The 19,522-nt window shown below is 49.3% G+C and overlaps 1 protein-coding gene across 1 annotated transcript in view; it reads right to left on the bottom strand.

Moving 5' to 3' along the window:
- The window catches only part of VAV1 (vav guanine nucleotide exchange factor 1), a 77,282-nt gene that overhangs the window by 10,229 nt on the left and 47,531 nt on the right, over positions 1-19,522 (bottom strand). Inside the window, exons 16-19 of the mRNA XM_048487523.1 lie at positions 19,179-19,244; positions 17,425-17,456; positions 10,621-10,734; positions 1,487-1,574 (exon numbers count right to left, since the gene is read on the bottom strand). Coding sequence (XP_048343480.1) covers positions 1,487-1,574; positions 10,621-10,734; positions 17,425-17,456; positions 19,179-19,244 — 300 coding nt within the window. The remainder of the gene's footprint in view (positions 1-1,486; positions 1,575-10,620; positions 10,735-17,424; positions 17,457-19,178; positions 19,245-19,522) is intronic.

The following is a 19,522-nucleotide window of genomic DNA, read 5'->3' as shown; positions in this document are numbered from 1 at the left end:
TCTGGTGAACTGGGTTGTTTCCCCGCTCCTCCAAATGAAGCCTGCTGGGTGACTGTGGGCCAGTCGCAGTTCCCCCAAAACTCTTTCAGCCCCACCTGCCTCACAAGGAGTGTCTTGTAGGGAGAGGAAGGAAAAGGAGTTTGTAAGCCACTTGGAGACTCCTTATGGATGAGGGAAGTAGAATATAGATCCAAACTCCTCCTCCTCCTTTCTTCTTCTTTTTCTTTGAGCTAGGATTTGGGAGACCCAGGTTTATATCCTCAGATCCCCACTCAGCTATGGAAGCTTACTGGGTGATGCTGGGCTCCTCATATACTTTTAACCTCGCAGGGTTGTTGTGAAGGTATGAATATGGACAAGGAGAGAATGTTGTAATTCATTTTGGTTCTTGAGTATAATTAAAGTCAAAAATAAAAACAAATGAATATGGCCTAGAAGTGGGGCATTTATACCCCACTTTTTTCTCCTCTAAAGCGTGTTAAAGTGGCCTACAATCATAATCCCTTCCTCTCCCCACAAAAGCCACCTTGTGAAGTTGGTGTCCAGAGAGAACTGTGACTAGCCCAAGGTCTCCCAGTGGGCTTCAAGAGTAGGAGTGGTGAAACAAAACAAAACAAAAATTCACCACCCATGTGGAGGAGTGGAGAATTAAATACAATTCTCCAGACTGGAGTCCACTGCTCTTAACCACTACGCCCAGTGGTGGGATCCAAAAATTTTAACAACAGGTTCCGATGGTGGTGGGATTCAAACAGTGGTGCCGCAGCACACACGCACCTCCAGTCCCTATTGGGCAGGGAGGTTGCTTTAGTAACTCCTTCTTGGCACTCAGAAAAAATTAGTAACCACTTCTAGAGAAGTGGTGAGAACTGGTTGGATCCCACCTCTGACTATGCCACACTTGTTTTTACCTCTCCTATAATATAGAAAGTAGACTTGTGGACTGCAAATTGCAGAAGGGCAAGAGTGGATGACCACATTCAACACACGCTATGGGCAATTTGAATATATGGTTATGCCATTTGGGTTGAGTGCAGCACCAGGGGTATTCATGAGCTTGATTAAGGAAATTATGCATGACTTGCTGTTTAAGGGCATAGTGGTGTATATACCTTGATGATGTGCTTATACACAACAAGACCATGGAAGACCATGTAAAACTGGTATGGGAGGTGATGAAACGACTGATGTCTAATCAATTGTATGTCAAACTGACCAAATGTGAGTTCCACAAAGATAAGCTAGACTTTTCTGGGGTACTGGGTGTCACACGAGGGATTAGAAATGGACCCCAACAAGGTGCAGGATGTAATAGGTTGGGAAGTCCCCTGAACACACGACAATTGCAGTCCTTACTGGGATTCTCCAACTTTTACAGGGATTTTGTAGTGGGGTTCGCTGAAATTGTCCTTCCCCTGTAACTCAAGAGACAGGACTGGACCCTTCCCCATCCCTCAGGAGAACAGGAAGACACACCAATTCTTACCGGCAGTCCTTTAAAGGCCTTCTTGTCCGTGATGCGATACAAACCTTCTGATGTCAGGATTTTGATATGCTTGACTTCATTGTTGAACCTGGGGATGGAAATTCACACAGTTTTATACACAAGCAATCAGTGATTCCAGACCATACTGGGAAAAGCTTATAGGTCTTGACACTTGGGTTGACAGCGCATTAGAAGATGGACGATCGTGAACCCGGAGAGTTTAGGAAACGGTAGTTCACGTTGTCCTTTTGCGGTTTTGCAGTTTGCGCACCACCATTACTCCCCGCTCACTTCCCACCATAAAAGACAATCAGTGTTCGGGCAAAGTGTATGGATGGCGTATTCAAGACTTTTCTTTAACAGTTAGCCTTTTTATGTCAAGATATCAATAGATTTACATATTGATCTATTGATAAGATTAAACATAAAAATTAAATATTATATTAAAAATTAAAGCACGCATACATGATAGAGAATCCATGAAACATCAACCCCACCCCCACCCACCCTGGACACAAGCAAAAAGCCAGCTGATGGGTAATGCCTGCCCCGCTGCAAACAGGGTGGTGCATAATAATGCGGAACATGCCCCGAAACAAAGACTCCCTGGCCAATTCTCTTTGAAGTCACAGGAATGTTGCTGGGCATAATTGGTCCTTATTAGTCTTTAAAGTGTCAGTGGACTTCCTATTTTGCTTCCCACGTGCTGTGTGGGTATTTGCCCCTCTAAAAGGGTGAAAAGCAAACTGGGAAGAAACAGTTTTAATCAGGAAAGCGCATAGACAGCGGGCGGAGGGAGTTGCTCCCCTCCTCTGCACTTTGTCTTTAAGGCACCATGCATGGGTCCTTCGGTGCATTTCCTATGCAACTTAGCAACTGGATTTCACTGTATAAAATGGCAAAATCCACTTGCAAATGATCGCTACAATGCATTGAAAGTATGGCTGTTTCCGCACGGGCAAATAACAACGCCCTAGGGACGGTGAATCGCAGCAGCGCCGTCCTGGCCACCCCCGAGTGGTGCGAAGGTGCCACTTTCAAACCTTGGTCATTGAGCGAGGTTTTTGAAAAGTGGCATCTTCCCGCTGGCGCAGTGCAAACAGCACTGGCAGTTTTCCCTCACTCCGCCTCTGCCAGCATGGTGTAGTGGTTAAGAGCTGGTGGATTCTAATCTGGAGAACCAGGTTTGATTCCCCACTCCTCCACCTGAATGGCAGAGGCTTATCTGGTGAACCAGATGTGGTTTCCGCACTTCTACGTTTCTGCTGGGCGACCTTGGGCTAGTCACAGTTCTTTGGGACTCTCTCAGCCCCACCTGCCTCACGAGGTGTCTGTTATGGGGAAAGGAGTGGAAAGGAGCTAGTAAGCCAGCTTGAGTCTCCTTACAGGAGAGAAAGACAGGGTATAAATCCAAATTTCTCCTCTTCTTCCTGGTAGCTGGTGTGTTCCTTAGGTAACATTGCACAGAAACCTAGAGATCCTATTTTTTCTTGACTTAAAAGTATGTCTGGATTGGGAAATTTCTAGTGATTTGGGAGTGGAGCCTGTGGAGCTGGGGTTTGAAAAGAGAAGTGACCTCAGAGAGGTACACTGCTATAGAGCCCACCTCCCAAAGCAACTATTTTCACCATGAGATCTGATCTCTATAGTCTGTCTATACCCGTCATTCCAGGAAATCTCCAGGTCCCACGTAGGGAGTGGCAACCTTACTGAAAGGACTTTGCTAAAGGTGACCCTTCAACCTGGTGATGTAGTCCATTTAAATAACTATAAGGGATGGCTGAACTGCTTTCCTTAATAACTACCGATCTTGGCCAAAGCTGGAACTGAGGACACTGGGTACTACTGAGTCAGTCTCTCTAGATCAGTGATGGCAAACTGTAAGGAATTCCGAAAGAAGCAGAAATAAAAGGCATTGATTCAAAGTCCGTTTATTCAGACACTTCAGAAAGCACACATACACGGGATGGCAAGACTGCCTGCTCCCGCCGAAACTACAGGTTATAACCGTTCCCCCCCCTTACCACCCGGTTACATTCTCATGGGAACGGAATGCTAGTTTCACACATCTAAGATAAGGCCACAAACAAGGTTACTATGGAGGATTCTGGCCCCTCGCCCGGCCGAAGGAATTCTGTCAAGGCCGGACGGGCAATCAGAAGAGCGAGCTCACCCAGCATCTTTACACTCTGCTTCCCCTAAGAATGCCCCCCCTTTCCCTCCCCGGCTTATGAGAGGGAAGGCTTTATGAAAAGCAGCAATTAGTGATGGGCCGCCGATGTTCTCAGCGTGAAACTCCATTGATTATGGCCGACGACTACCCAACCTAAGACACCAAATATTGCAAACGCTTATGAAAAACGGGAGTCCAGGGATAGCGCCGCATTTCGTGAATGTTTGGTGGCCACTAATTGTAACCGGTGCAAGTGTCTCCGAGGGCCGCGGCTACAGCATCGGAAGCTGGAGCCTCCTTTGAGCAAGCTGGAAATGAAAGACGGGATGAATGTTACTTTAAAGAGTTAGGCAGTTCTAAACGGGCAAGCAACATCGTTAATCACTTTGTAACCGAAGGCCTCCTACTCTAACTTTTGCCAAGCTCGGTTACTTGCACATCTCTAAGATTTTTGGCTGATAAGTAAACCCATGCCCCAACACGTAAGCGTTCCTGGATGATGTTTGTCCGCTTCATGCGCTATGCATTCTTGGCTTGCCTGTAGGAGGACTGTACTCGTTTTCCAGCCCTCTGCTAAGGAGGAGATCCATTGATTAAATTCGAGGTTGCAACGCTTCTGTAGGTGAAGTTGGGGCAGCGGGGAAAGGACCGACCAGGAGACGCATTTCTCGAACGGGCTTTCTCGGTGCTGCTATGAATCACATTATTATAGGGCATACTCTGCAAAAGTGAGCACCTACACCAATTATCCTGATGATAGTTGGTGTAAATAACGTGAAATATTGTTCTCTAGCTGTTTGTTGGTCCTTTTCTGGACTGACCGTCAATACTGTGAACGTGCGGTAGGGCAGCGATCGCCGGGTTAAGCTCCTAACAACTCCAGGAACGCTTTCCCCAAAATCCTTGAAATGAATTGGGGCTCAAGCGGTCTGATACCACCTTTGTCAGGAGAGGAATGTAGGCGGTAGATATGTTGAATAAACAACCGGGCTAATTTGGGAGCTGGACGGAATGGTAGTGCAAGGAAATGAAATGTGCCTGTTTGAAAAGATCCATCACCACCCATAAAACCGCAGGTTACCATGGCTTTTCTCCGGCAGGTCTGTGGATGATGAAATCATTGAGATGACTTTACAGAGCCGGATGCACCGGGAGGGTTGCAGCAGCCCATGGGCTTTCCTGGAGTGATTTTGGCCTCTGCACAGACCGAGCACCCCTTGATATAAGTCTCTAAATGTCTCAGTACATTGAGCCACCAAACCTTACGAACGTACAATAAATGTAAAGCCCAGGAACCCAAATGCCCCGCCCACCGAAAATCATTACACGTCACGAGAACCTGCTTCCGTGATAGCGACCTGGAACGCATTCAGCACCCCTTTTCCAAACGCCAACCTCCAAACGTGAAGTTGTGAGTTCCAATTCCTCCGCTGGCAGGTCTTTGGAGTCCCGGAACAAACCGTCAGCGCAAGGGGAGGCTAAGGTCCTAAAATGGGTGGAGGAGAGGCGGAGACCTGGGAGCCGCGGTGACAGCCAACCCCAATTGGGAGGGTGAGAATGGTGTGTGGGATAGCTCGCATGCTTAGGTAACCCCCCCTTCCCCTGGGGAGCCGGTGACAGACGATCAGCCAGTTTGTTGCTTTTACCGGGAAAAAATGAACCGTGAAGGAGAATCTGAGAAGAAACTTCCAACGAATCGTTTCTGGCGCTGGACATTTTGAGGGGGGGTGGAAAGGGCTGCCAGATTTTTGTGGATCGGACCAAACTCTGAAATGGGTAGTTTGGCTCCTTCCAACCAATGGCTTGCGTTTAGTGTTGCTTTGATGGTTGCAGTCTCTTTATCCCCTACCGTCCAACGTTCAGTTGGGGACCTGGAAAACTTTTTTTTGACAAGTAAGCACACGGCACCAGTTTGTCATTTTATTTTTCCTGCAAGAGGGCAGCCCAAAAGCTTTGTCCCAAGCATCCACATGAACGATGAAAGGGAGGTCAGGATCCGGTGTGTTTCAAAACCCGCCTGCGGTGAAAAGCCGCTTTGAGCTGTTGAAATGAAGATTGACAAGCCGGGGACCATATAGAAGGGGCTCCAGGTTTCGACGCTTCCGGGAGTCCTTTTGCCCTTGGCAATGCATAGGTCTGTAAGTGAAGTAAGTTCAGCTTAATTGAGGAATGAAATCAATGAGAAATTAGCAGCTCTAGAAACGACTGTAATTCCTTCTGTTGGTGGAGCTACTAATCAACCACCATGCAACTTTGGCTGGATCCATCTCCCCAAGCCGGCCGGATGAGATCCGATAGCCCAAATAGTCTATGGAGGGAGCCGATGAAAACAGCATTTGGACAATTTGACAAAGAGGAGTTATCTAGTAGACGTTGCAATACCTCCAACCAGTTTTTTTCATGCTCTTCAATATTTTATGTAATAGATCAACACGCCGGCCCAAATACACCACCACCCCTTGGCACAGTAAGTCTTGTAGTACCTCATTGATATAATATGAAAGCCCCTAGCCCCAGATAATCCCATTAATGGCATTATTAAATATTCATATTGACCAAACTTTGTATTGAATGCTGCCGATGTTCATAACCCTGCAATCCGACCATAATGTTTCCTCTCAAGTCCAGTTTAGTGAAGATCCGCCTCTTTACCCAAAGCATCTAAAAGGTCCTTTTATTAAAGGTGTAAGTGGCAATTTGTTTGAGATTGAAACAGCATTTAAAAACCATTTATAGTCAGTGCACAAAGTCAGCAAGGGAGCCGCCTTCTTTTTTCTTAACAAAAGGACTGGAGCTGCATGAGAGCGTTTTGCAGTCACTGCATGGTCCCCGCTGCAGTTTCGCCTTTATCTAGGAAGGCACGGAGCTCCTTTCTCTTCAGCAGGGCTCATACCGCAGATTCTACCTCCTTTGGGCAGTTGGGCTCCCCGGCCGCAGAAGGATTTTGCGTCTGTGTCTCTATGGGGGGTAATTCGATCACACCCTTCTGCTCCTCAAACACTCTGGACAAATCCTGGTATGCGGTGGTATTCGGGTAGCTAGGAGTGGTTACACGGCGCATCGCTGGTAATTGCTTTCCCTCAAGTACCGGTTTCCCCGCCATATGGTCCCCGCATGGGGTCTGTAAATCGAGGATGCGCTCTTTCCATTACGATGGTTGGTTCATGTGCGAGCAAATCATGGCATGCCTAATACAATGGAGTGCTTGGTTACCGAGCGAAAGTATGAAGCTTAATTTTTCCCCAATGTCTGCCAAGAACGGAGAAGCACTGGCTGGGTCTGAACCGGTACGGGACCTTCAGCCCCCAACACCCGCCATCCATTTGAGTAAAGGGATAGGTTTTAGTAAAGGAACCTCGGTCTAAACCAGCTCTTCAGCCACCTGTGGTCTCATGAGGCAGTGGGAACAGCCCGAAATTCACCAGCATAAATGCGTATGTTTAGAGGGGCTGGGCTAAAGACATCAGAATAGTAATGGAGCACTGCCTTCATCCTCAATCGCATCTGAGCAGGTCCAACTTCCACTGGTGCAGTAGAAAGGCAGACAGCCAGGTCATCCTCTCCCATTCCTCCTCGGCTAGCGGCTTTAGTTGTTCCGCAGGAAGTGGACCATTTGCGCTGGGGCTTGGCCATGGGGTGCGTGGAGCCGGAGCGGAGGTTTTGCCAGCGCAGTTTGCGTTAGCGGTGACCAGGTCCCCCGCAGTAAAGGCACAACCCAAGGGCGCGGCCCGACGGGTCTCCGTTGTAACAGGGGGGGGCTTGGTTTACTTACCAGGAGGAGCCCGTGGTTGAAGCTTTTGGGCGAAAAGCACCACTCATGCTGGCATCGGTAAGACGGGCGGCTACCTGCGCAGCCGCATTTCATCCATTCGGCAACAGTCTGTGGGATCCGAAAAGGAGCACTGTTTCGCCGGGCTTTGCATCCATTGCTTCAAAGAAATATCTTACATTCTGGCGCGCTCAGGCCAGTCAGGAGGAGTTTACTGGCCGCCGCACGAAATTCAATTTGTTAAATCGGGTTTAAAGAACAATTGCCCTGCTGTTTGCTTCTCTTTACTATTTGTATGAAGCATTTTCAGCATCGATTTTGGAACGGCGCTTAGGGCTTGTAAGAAGGCTGCCACCAAAGCGGGTAAGCGTCATCAGCTTGTAGTTCATAAAGAGTCAATGAACCATTCAGCAGCCACCCCATCGAAAGCACTGACCTACCGTCTCTACACCTTCTCCCGCTCCAGATGATAGAAGTCATCAAATTCTGCATATGGGCATCCAGTTGCAGATGAAATAAGGAAGTTGGCGCAGTCCCATCAAAGCTGGCTGGGATGGAGGTTCTTTGTAGAAACCCTCCTGCAGCTCTAGGCATCTGCTGCGCGTTGGGGTAGCGGGCTGGGCCTTTGAGGCAGTGGTTTTGGTGGTTGGAACGCGGAGGTGGTTGTGGCGCTCGAAGTTGTACCCACTGGTGCAGCCTCGCGACCGCCCACCGCAGGGGAGTGAGGAACAGCGGGCATCGGGAAGATTTTTCATCCGACGGGGCTCGGCCAACGTGAGCTTTTGCTTGCCTCCGCACTCCCGCCCAGTTCGCTAGTTCCTTTGCGCACAGTGCGCCTTGGTGATTATGCAAAGCCACCTTCCACGCTTCTAATTTTTCCTCTCGCCTGTTGTAAGGCTAAAGCCAGCTCGGCTTGTGTTTGGATAGCTTTAACACTGTCGCCTCCTGGGCGCTAAGTCAAGTTTGGAATGCTCCAGGACTTTGTCATGAAACCGTAAGATCCTTGCATGAATTGTTGACGCCACACTTTCTTTCTCGCTGCATCCCAGTTCAGCTCTGGACTTTTGCTGCTCACGCCTTTTGCAAGCATTCACGCCCTGTTCCCAAGCTCGCTACCTCTAAGCCCTCTTGGTATCCTCGTTACGCCAGTTGGAGTCTTCCCAGCGCCCTCATATGCGCGGCCTGATCGATCCGGTCGAAATTCCACATCAAGGGGGCTCCCACCTTTCCGCTTCCGCGAACTCAAGAGTTAGATCGCTACCGCCCAGAACGGGGCCGGGCTCGAGCACCTCAATTACCTTAGATCCCACACCGCCGGAGGGGCAGATGTGGGTGCTGTGAGTAACGCCTTAGGGCGCCTGCGCTGTGCCACTGCTGTTCCAATGGATTTCATCGTAGTATTTGTCCAGGAACCTCGAAGGGACTCTGAGTGTCGCCATGTATAGTTGATAACCCCAGTTCCTCAGCAACAGGTTGCATCGAGTTTGTAATCCATACGATGCCGGTAGAGACAACGTATCGGCTAGGCCCGATCTATAGACAACGAGTCATTTCGTCTCATAAAAAACTCATGGCTATAAGTCACCCGCCTAATCAGTTGAGAAAAAAAGCCAAGCTCGTATCGAGCCGGGTTTGGAGAGAGTCACCAGGAGAGCTTATTCTTCCTCCCCCCCAATTCCTCTGGATTCTGGAAGGGGAAGTCTCGAGTCTCGGGCTATCGATCCTTCCACATAAACTGGAATACTCAATCCTTGCATGCGTTGATAACACCAAGGATCCACTATAATCCAAACACAATGGTTTAGATGAAAAAAATGAGTCTTGCTACAATAATGTAAGGAATTCAAAGAAGCAGAAATAAAGGCACATTCAAAGTCCGCTTATTCAGACACTTCAGAAAGCACACATACACGGATGGCAAGACTGCTGGTTCTCACAAACTACAGGTTATAACCGTTTCCCTACCACCCGGTCACATTCTCATGGGAACGGAATGCTAGTTTCACACATCTAAGATAAGGCCACAAACAAGGTTACTATGGAGGATTCTGGCCCCTCGCCCGGCCGAAGGAATTCTGTCAAGGCCGGACGGCAATCAGAAGAGCGAGCTCACCCAGCATCTTTACATAAACCTTATTGAGACCAAGTGCCCAAATTGTAACCCCAAACCCACTTATTTATTGCAAAGTGCCAACACGGCAATTCAACCTGAATACTGAGGTTTTAGTTTAGAAAAAACTGTTGGCTCCAAGGGTTGGCTCCTTACTCAGGAGTAAGCTTGGTGAAGCAACCATGCAACGCTTCAAATGGGTGAATCACGACCCTAGGAGGGTTTACTCAGAAGCAAGCCCCATTGCCAGCAATTGAGCTTACTCCCAGGTAAAGGATCATGCCCAGGCCAGCCAAGATGTGTGTATGTGGGGGTGTGTGTGATTTTCCACCCCCCCCCCATGATGAACTCTGCACGCGTGCCCACAGAGAGGGCTCTGAGTGCCACCTCTGACACCCGTGCCATAGGTTCGCCACCACTCCTCTAGATCTAACTTCTCTGATTGGCAGCCGCTTTCCAAGGTCCTTCCTAGATAGAGTTGCCAACTCCCAAAAGGGGCCTGGTGTTCCTCCAGAATTACAACTGATCTCCAAACTACAGAGCTCCATTTCTCTGGAGAAAATGGCTGCTTTGGAAGGTGAGCTGTTTGGCATTATACCCCACTAACATGCCTTTCCTCCCAAACTCTGCTCTCCTCAGACTGCACCCCCCAAACCTCCATGAATTTCCCAGCTCAGTGGTCCTTTAAACAAATAAAACAGAAAAAGAAGAACAAGAGTAGTAGTAGTAGTAGTAGTAGTTTGGGTTTATACGCCACCTTTCTCTCCTGTAAGGAGATTCAAGATGGCTTACAAGCTCCTTTCCCTTCCTCTCTCCACAACAGACATCTTGAGAGAGCTCCAAAGAACTGTGACTGGCCCAAGGTCACCCAGCAGGAATGTAGGAGTGCGGAAACACATCTGGTTCACCAGATAAGCCTCTGCCACTCAGGTGGAGGAGTGGGGAATCAAACCCAGTTCTCCAGATTAGAATCCACCTGCTCTTAATCACTACACCATGGTGTAGTGGTGAGTTTCCAAACACAAACCCTCTTCCACCTTAATGGGGATGCATCATGAAATTGTGGGAAGAGTTAGGATTACTTGATGCTGATGACAAATTCATCTCCATCGAATCTCTGTCGCACCAGGAACGTCCCGTCTGAGCGGTTGGCCAGGATCTGTTCTGTTTCTCCTCTATGGATGAGCCCGGCATACCTGTACAAAGAGAAAAAGATAGTGGTCTCCAGGTGATGTGATCCACTTGGGCTCCTGCTGACTCTTCACCTGGTCTGTCAAATAAATTTCATCCCCAGCATAGTCATAGAAGGACTATCACATTTTCTTCCACAGGGACCTCTGATAACTTGTGAACTTAATATATTAGCAGAGTAGCATAAAGAGTCCAGTACACAGTTGCTAGTTTTATATAAATGGATTTATTAACTATTAAGGAAGGGTTACATGAAAGGAAAATAAGAAACACTTTCTATTCTAGCAGTAACTTGGTTACATGCTTGCATCTTGTGGTCTCACATGGTGGCTACCTTGCAATGCAATGATGCTATAATCAGGGGTCAGCAACCTGCGGCTCCGGAGCTGCATGAGGCTCTTTTGTCCTTGTACTGTGGCTCCCTAGTCTGGTGCCTGGGAAGGAGGGGAAATGACACCAGAGGGAGGGAGGAAGGAGGGGGCGGGGAAGAAGGCGTGCTTGCCTGATCCTGCGTAACTTGTTGCCGCTGCTGCTGTCTATCCCACCCACTGCTGGATAGACAGCAGCAGCTTACTTCAACGACAGTAAAAGTTGTACCTCTGGGATGCGCCTCCTTCCCTGCCCCCTCCCTCCCTCTGGCGTCGTTTCCCCTCCTTTCCTCATTTGGCACCTGCTGTCACCGCCCGGCTGGGGGCATCCTCCATAAGTGCAGCTGCCCCTGCAACTTGCTCTGTCTGTCAGCTTGCATGGGTGGCTTACAGGCTTCCCTCCCTCCCTCCCTCCCTCCCTCTGGCGTCGTTTCTCCTCCTTTCCTCATTTGGCACCTGCTGTCACTGCCCGGCTGGGGGCATCCTCCATAAGTGCAGCTGCCCCTGCAACTTGCTCTGTCTGTCAGCTTGCATGGCTGGCTTACAGGCTTAAGGTGGGGCTTGGGGAGGCTGGGGCCGAGGCAGGGCTTGGGGAGGCGGGGCCATGCCCCATGGCTCTTTGGGTGTTAAAGGTTGCCGACCCCTGTCCCATATACTCAAAGAAACAGACTTTATAACTTTCTGTCTAATGATTACTTCCACATAAGCAATGCCAGGGCTAGCTAACCAGTAGCTTAATCAATGGACTGGCCATAAAACACTGACCTCAGCAACAAATTAGCATGCACACAGTTAACCCTTTCATGTCTGAAGTGTGACAGACTCTTGCAAAATACCAACAACCTTGTATCCCATTGGGTGTGTAACTACTGATCTTCACATTCACAGGGGAGACTGCTATTGTTCTCACTGCCTTCTGCGCCCGTTTCCACCTGCAACCTGAGTCCTGGCCCTTCTCAAGTCTGCGTGATGCTTGAATTGAATCCTGGCCTCAAAATCAGGGCCTGAAACATCTTCCTTCCCTTTTTGGTTTTTCATGTCTAGTCTTATGAACAGTTTTGGAAAACTCTATTTGGTGTCATATTTGCCAGCCTTAACTGGAATCATGTGGATTTTGTTTTTGGATTTTCCACTCCCTGGAACTTCCCTATGAGAAGAAGCAACCATAACTTGCAATGCAGCCTTTAGTCACTGGGTGTCTCTACACCCCATAATATTTATCAACACTGCACAAGATGAAAGGAAGACAGCAGATCTCCAAAGCTAAGCAGGATTGGTGTTTGGAAGGGAGACTTCCAAGGATGATGGCAGTAGAAGGCAATGGCAAACCATGCCTGCTTTTCACTTGCCTTGAAAGTCTCTTCAAAGAAAGAGAGCTAGCGTGGTGTAGTGGTTAAGAGCAGGTGCACTCTACTCTGGAGAACCGGGTTTGATTCTCCACTCTGCCACTTGAGCTGTGGAGGCTTATCTGGGGAACCAGATTAGCTTGTGCACTCCTACACACATGCCAGCTGGGTGACCTTGGGCTACTCATCACAGTTCTTCAGAGCTCTCTCAGATCCACCCGCCTCACAGGGTGTTTGTTGTGAGCAGTGGGGAAGGGAAAGGACATTGTAAGCCCCTTTGAATCTCCTCACAGGAGAGAAAGGGGGGATATAAATCCAAACTCTTCTTGCTGGGGCCAACAGATGTTAGCTGTGACTTGACGACACTATGTGCATGGAGATAGATAAAAAAGATGAAAGCTAGTAGCACAGCGATCACAATGCTGTCAGATTCAGTATCTCTGCATGCGAACAAGTGACAACTACTAATGTGGTTACATTCGCCTTCAGAAAGGGAAATTTCTCAAAGATGAGGGGGATAGTGCGCAGGAAGCTGAAAGGGAAAATCAAGAGAGTCAAAACTGTCCAAGATGCTTGGTGGTTATTTAAAAACACAGTCATAAAAGCTCAGCTGGAATGTGTTCTGCAGGTTAGGAAAGGCAGCGCCCAGTCCAAAAGAAAGCCATCATGGTTAACAAGGGAGGTTGAGGAAATTATCAGAAAAAAGAAGATGTCTTTTAGAAAATGGAAGTCCAACTTGACTGGGGAGGAATACCAGAGGGAACACAAATGGTGGCAAAAGAGAAGCAAGTTAGCTGTAAGGAGGCAAAAGATTATGAGGAATGCATGGCTAAGCAACATCACACCAGCAACAAACAAAGTGCCCCTTCAAGTACATCAAAAGTAGGAAGCCAGCTAGGGAAGCAGTAGGCCTGTTAGATGACAAAGGAACAAAAGGTGTGCTAAAAGATGACAGGGAGATTGCAGAGAAGCTAAATGAATTCTTTGCATCTATCTTCACCCAAGAGGAGGTGAGGAAAATTCCTGCACCTGAACCAAGCTTCCTAGGATGCGAATCTGAGGAACTAGTGAAGATAGTGGTAGACAAGGAAGAAGTTCTGGCAGCCATTGATAAACTAAGTGCTACGAAATCCCTGGTCCAGATTGCATTCACCCAAGAGTTCTTAAAGAGCTCAAGCATGAAATTGCTGATGTTCTCACATTAATATGCAACTTATCCCTGAAATCTGCCTCCATCCCTGAAGACTGGTGTAAGGAATTCCATAGAAGCAGAAATAAAAGGCTCTTCGGTGAAAAAAGACCGTTTATTCAGACATCTTAGAAAGCTCAAGTACACGCAGTGGCAGGAATGACACTTCCCGCCAGAAGCACAGGTTATAACTCTATCCATCCCATCCCCATCCCCGAAGCTTCCCATGTGGGAACGAGACCTCATCTCCGCCAAGAGATAAAGTCTCCGGCCGATGAAGCTAGCCCACGCCTCGGCTGTGGAATGTACTCGTCAGGGCGGCTGCCCTTCCCATCAACACCATTGAAACCTTTACACTCTGCCTCCTTTGCAGCACTTCTCCCCAGGTTTATGAAAGGCGCGTGGAAAGCAGAAATAAGGGTGGGGGCGCCAATATTTTCGAATAAACTCCATTGATTATACTCCAGAGGAATATCCCACCCAAGAGACTAAATATTGCGCCGCTATGATTAAAAGTGCCAGAGTCCAGGATGAAGGCCAATTTCGTGAGTGCTTGTGGCCATCAATAATAGTCGGTGGGTCTCTCCGCTGGTCGCCAGGCATCGGAAGCGGAGCCTTTGAGTAAACTGGAATGGATCCAATCAGCAATAGTGCGAACCCTAATTAAAACACCGCTTCACGAGCTTGCCACAACAGCATCCGAGAAGTATTCGTGATTTGGCGCGCTCAGGCTAATTCAGAGGGAGTTCGAGCAGCCGCGACGGTAAATTCACGGGCAAATTCTGGCAAACGAAGCCGTTGCCCTGCTGGATAGTTTTGATGGTGCGATAGCTTCATTTTCGGGCGCTCGATCTTGAAGCGCCATTTTAAGGCTTGGAGGAATGCGGGCACCGCGGCGGTGAGCTCCTATCTTGCAAATCCAAAAGAGCAAACCAGTCGGTTGCTGCCCTATCCAGGGACTGAGCCGATGTCCCGGTGCATTTTTTCAAGGCCAGACCGGGTATAAATCACTCAGTCCTCCATGTGGGCATCGAGTTGTAAGATGAAGTAGGGGAGTTTGAAGCCGTCCCATCGAAACGGCAGGTATCGGGGCCTGTAGTAACCCTTCCATGGCTCTTGGCTGCAGGGCTGCGCGTGGATGCTATAGTTGAGCAGGCTGGGCTGGCAACGGTTGCACGGGCCGAATCGTGGCGGTATACGCCGTGACGCCATGCCCGGGTGGGAGCTGGTCCTGGAAGGTGGTAGGCCTAACAGCTGCTGCCTCTCTGGCGCCGCAGTATCAGTGACAGCTGTGACCTAACCGCTTCCTGGTCTGCTGCTTCTCAGTTCCTCCAAGGCAGCCAGCTTCTCCTATGGGTCAATGCATCCTGGTGCGATGCAGAGCTGCTTTTTCGCTCCAATTTAGCCAATTCAATTCCGCGAATAGCTGCAGGTTCACTTTATGCGCGTTAAGGCCTGAACGCTGCTGCCGCTGTAACCAGCTTTGGAGTGTTCCAGGACCTTATCATGGACTGACAGATTCGCGCGATATTGTCGCGGAGCGCATTCTGGCACGGTCCAACCGAAGTTGACTTCTTTTGGCGTTGTTGCTCCCGGGTCCTCTGCAGGTTTCGCCTGTTAAAGGCCAGCCTCGCTCTCCTCCCATAGCTGGCGCTCACGGTCCATGCTTCTGGCATCTCGCAGTCGTCCACTTCCTCATCCCAGTTCTCTTCGATGGAGAGGGAATGATCCCAGTTGGGAGTGCAGGCTTCTTCGACTCTTCGTCGTCTGGAAGCGGCATACCGGAGACACCGTGAGCCACCGGGTATTCCCCTGGGGCACCTCTGCGGTGCAGCCGCTGACCCGATCAGGGTCCGGTCAAAGATCGCACGGATAATTCTCCCAATCCCAGGTTTAGTCCCAGTGTCCTTCGGACGGGCCCTGGTGCGTTGCCACGGTGGTCTTTGGGAGCATCACCAAAATACGAAGTCCAGGAATCGCTCAATGACTCCTGGGCTGCCGCATTTAGCAAGGTGGTCAGTCTGCCTCCTCCATGACAGGTTGCATCTGAGGTTTGTGTAATCCATAATGCAAAACGGGTAGAGATCCGGCCCTACAGGCGCCGATCCATAGATTAGCTCAAATCCACTCGCGTGTAAATCCCTACTATCGCCGCCACGCCCCTCGCCTAACGGAGTAGCGAAGACTCGTGGCTGATACGAGGACGTGGAAAGAGTCACCAGCCAGACCCCGCTCTCCCGCCGTTCTCCAGATCCGCGGCCGTTCTCGGGGCTACCGCGACCTTCCCAGAAACATTCAACCTTCCATGCCGACACCAGAGGTCCACTGCACTAGGATATATAGATGAATTAAGATTCCTGCCACAATGTAAGGGAATCTATAGCAGAAATAAAGGCTCTTCGTGAAAAAAAAGACCGTTTATTTCAGACATCTTAGAAAGCTCAAGTCCACGCAGTGGCAGGAATGCCACTTCCCGCCAGAAGCACAGGTTATAACTCTATCCATCCCATCCCCCCCCCGGCTTCCCATGGTAACGGAGACCTCTGCTCCCGCGCAGAGATAGTGTCTCCGGCCGATGAAGCTGGCCCATCGCCTCGGCTGTGGAATGTACTGTTAGGGTTGCTGCCCTTCACCATCAACACCATTGAATCCTTTACAGATAAAGTCTCCGCCGATGAAGCTGGCCTTTACAACTGGAAGATGGCCAATGTCACACCAATCTTTAAGAAAGGGTCTAGGGGGGACCCAGGAAATAACAGGCCAGTCAGTTTGACATCTGTTCCTGGTAAATTAGTAGAATCTATCATTAAAGATAAAATTATTAAACATATAGATAGAGAGAAATTTTTCTCTCTTTCTCACAATACTAGAACCAGGGGGCATCCATTGAAAATGCTGGGGGGGGGGTAAAAGTTAATCATGATCTTTAATCAAAGGAAAACACTTCTTCTACTAACGCAGATTGGTGTTTGGAATATGCTGCCACAGGAGGTGGTGATGGCCACTAACCTGGATAGCTTTAAAAAGGGCTTGGACAGATTTATGGAGGAGAATTCAACCTATGGCTACCAATCTTGATCCTGCTTGATCAGAGATTGCAAATGCCTTAACAGACCAGGTACTCAGGAGCAACAGCTGCAGAAGGCCATTGCTTTCACATCCTGCATGTGAGATCCCAAAGGCATCTGGTGGGCCACTGCGAGTAGCAGAGTGCTGGACTAGATGGACTTTGGTCTGATCCAGCTGGCTTGTTCTTATGTTCTTATGTGAGGAGGAGGAGGAGGAGGAAGAGTTTGGATTTACATCCCCCCTTTCTCCCCTGTAAGGAGACTCTAAAGGGCTTACAATCTCCTTTCCCTTCCCCCCCCCCCACAACAAACACCCTGTGAGGTGGGTGGGGCTGATAGAGCCCCAAAGAACTGTGACTAGCCCAAGATTACCCAGCTGGCATGTGTTGGAATGCACAAGCCAATCTGGTTCACCAGATAAGCCTCCACAACTCAGGTGGCAGCGTGGGGAATGAAATCCGGTTCTCCAGATTAGAGCGCACCTGCTCTTAATGACTACGTCACGGCTGCTCCCAATTGCTGATGCCAAATTCTTTCTCTAGCCAGAGTCACAGCACAACCCTGCAGGAAGGGGAATTGGGACAAAGGTGCCCACAGAGCCAACTAGGTGCTATGCCAACATATTTCTGAGATGTACAGTATCTCCAAGATGCACTTTTGGATAACTAACTGTTGCTTGGTACGATGGGGCATTGAAATGGATTAATTCTTTGCGATTACTTACCAGAGGAAGATGGACAGATCTGGAGGAGGAATCTGGGGGGAAAAAGAAATATAAATAAAAAACAGGGTTGGGTTTCCCCCCCTTTGTTTAAATGTTTCTTTTAAAAAAAAACAAGGGGAAGGTTTGGTGGTAAGAATGACCCAGTCAGGACTTTGTCCAGAGCGCAAAGGCTGCAGTCCCACGTGGAGCATGACGGTGCTTAAATGCCATGTATTTTCAAGACATTCATGTGACTTCAAGTGAGTTTCTTTCTGATTCAGCAAAGGGAAAGCCTAGGATGAAGTCGTTAGGGGCGACGCAATGAAGAGACGAGATGCAGCGATACCATCTGGTGGAGAGAAGCCAGTGGCGATATAGCGTGATCGATGGATCTGGCTAATCTGCCGAGCTGGGGTCCCTGGCACCTTTTATTAAGGGTTTGGAGAAGGCGGGAGAGCGGGAGAAGGTTGCACAATAGATGACTCATAGGGGCTGCGTACGTGCAGGAGAAACGTTCCTGTCTGGGCCTGATCCATACCTGGGGGTATGTACTTTTTGTCCCTTTGTCCGGGGCATCTTGTGACCCGTGAGTCACGTGGGTCTTGTGACAGGTGAGTGTGTGCGCCCGGAAGGCAACAGATGGCGCAGGCATTCCTGTGCTCTGTCTGAGGCTCTGCTGGGTTCGCTGGCTCACCCTTACACTAGGAGCCGTGGGCTACCAAACTCTTCCTTGAGGCCTGAATAAACTTTCCCTCGTCTTCCTTTCTGAAACAATGACAGGTGACCACATCTCGCCACACCCAAACAATATCTATGTGTTATGCGCTGTCAAGCCACTTCTGATAAATGGCAGAACTGATGACCATCCAGAACGATCTATCGTTAGCAGCCTTGCTCAGGTCTCGCAAACTTCCTTTATTGGGTCTGCAACAGGATGAACTAGTCGATCCTTTTGCGCAAGGGTGGAGCGCCCACGGGGACAGGTGGGGTCACACGCCCCTCGGGCTAGTAATAGTCTCCTCAAGACTCCTCCTCCTGGGCGCCTCAATCCCTCGGCTTTTCCGAGTTGGTACAGGGGAGGAGGGGATGGCGCCTGTGTGTGTGTGTGTGTGCAAAATGGTCCCCACATCCTTCCTCCCCTGTGCTTCCTCCCCTTGGCACAGGGGAGAAGTGTGTGTGGGGGGGAAGATTTTGCACCTCCCCTGGGTCGACTTGAAGAAGAGAAGAAGAAGAGTTTTGGATTTATATCCCCCCTTTCTCTCCTGCAGGAGACTCAAAGGGGCTTACAATCTCCTTGCCCTTCCCCCCTCACAACAAACACCCTGTGAGGTAGGTGGGGCTGAGAGAGCTCCGAGAAGCTGTGACTAGCCCAAGGTCACCCAGCTGGCGTGTGAGGGAGTGCACAGGTTAATCTGAATTCCCCAGATAAGCCTCCACAGCTCAGGCGGCAGAGCGGAGAATCAAACCCGGTTCCTCCAGATTAGATACACGAGCTCTTAACCTCCTACGCCACTGCTGCTCCTTGGCTTATCCGAGTCAGGTTGGCACAGGGGGGAGGGATGGCACCCATGGGGGGAGACGCAATATTGGGCGTCATTGCCCCGGGCGTAATTTCTTTCCACTATGCCTCTGCTTCTGCGGTCCCAAAAAGAGCAACCCAAGATGATTGCAGGGACCCCCTTGGTTAAGGAGCATACATACCTGTGTGTGCATGCAAGCACAGACCCACACCCAGGCCTACAAATCAACCCTCCCACTGGAGTCATGCTACTCACACAGACATACGGCTTCACTTTCTTGCAAGGAAACCAGCCCAAATCATTGCTGGACATGTTCCTGCCCTGCAGAAGGAAGCAAAAGTCAAAACATCAGACACAAGACGGAAGACCTGTGGAGGTAATTTTGCATCTTCATGTTTCTAGAGGGGAAGGAGGAGCTACTATACAGTGCCCTTTACAGGAGTGCTGAACTGTATTGTGACAACAATTAAAGATCAAATTTGCAGACGATGCCAAATTTGGAGGGGGAGCCAATACCCCAGAGGACAAGGTCAGAACTCAAAATGATCTGGACAGGTTAGAGAGCTGGGCCAAAACTCACAAAATGACTTTCAACACAG

This window comes from Sphaerodactylus townsendi, linkage group LG03 (assembly GCF_021028975.2).
Source record: "Sphaerodactylus townsendi isolate TG3544 linkage group LG03, MPM_Stown_v2.3, whole genome shotgun sequence".
NCBI lineage: Eukaryota > Metazoa > Chordata > Lepidosauria > Squamata > Sphaerodactylidae > Sphaerodactylus > Sphaerodactylus townsendi.
This window is presented reverse-complemented; position numbering and strand designations above follow the sequence as displayed.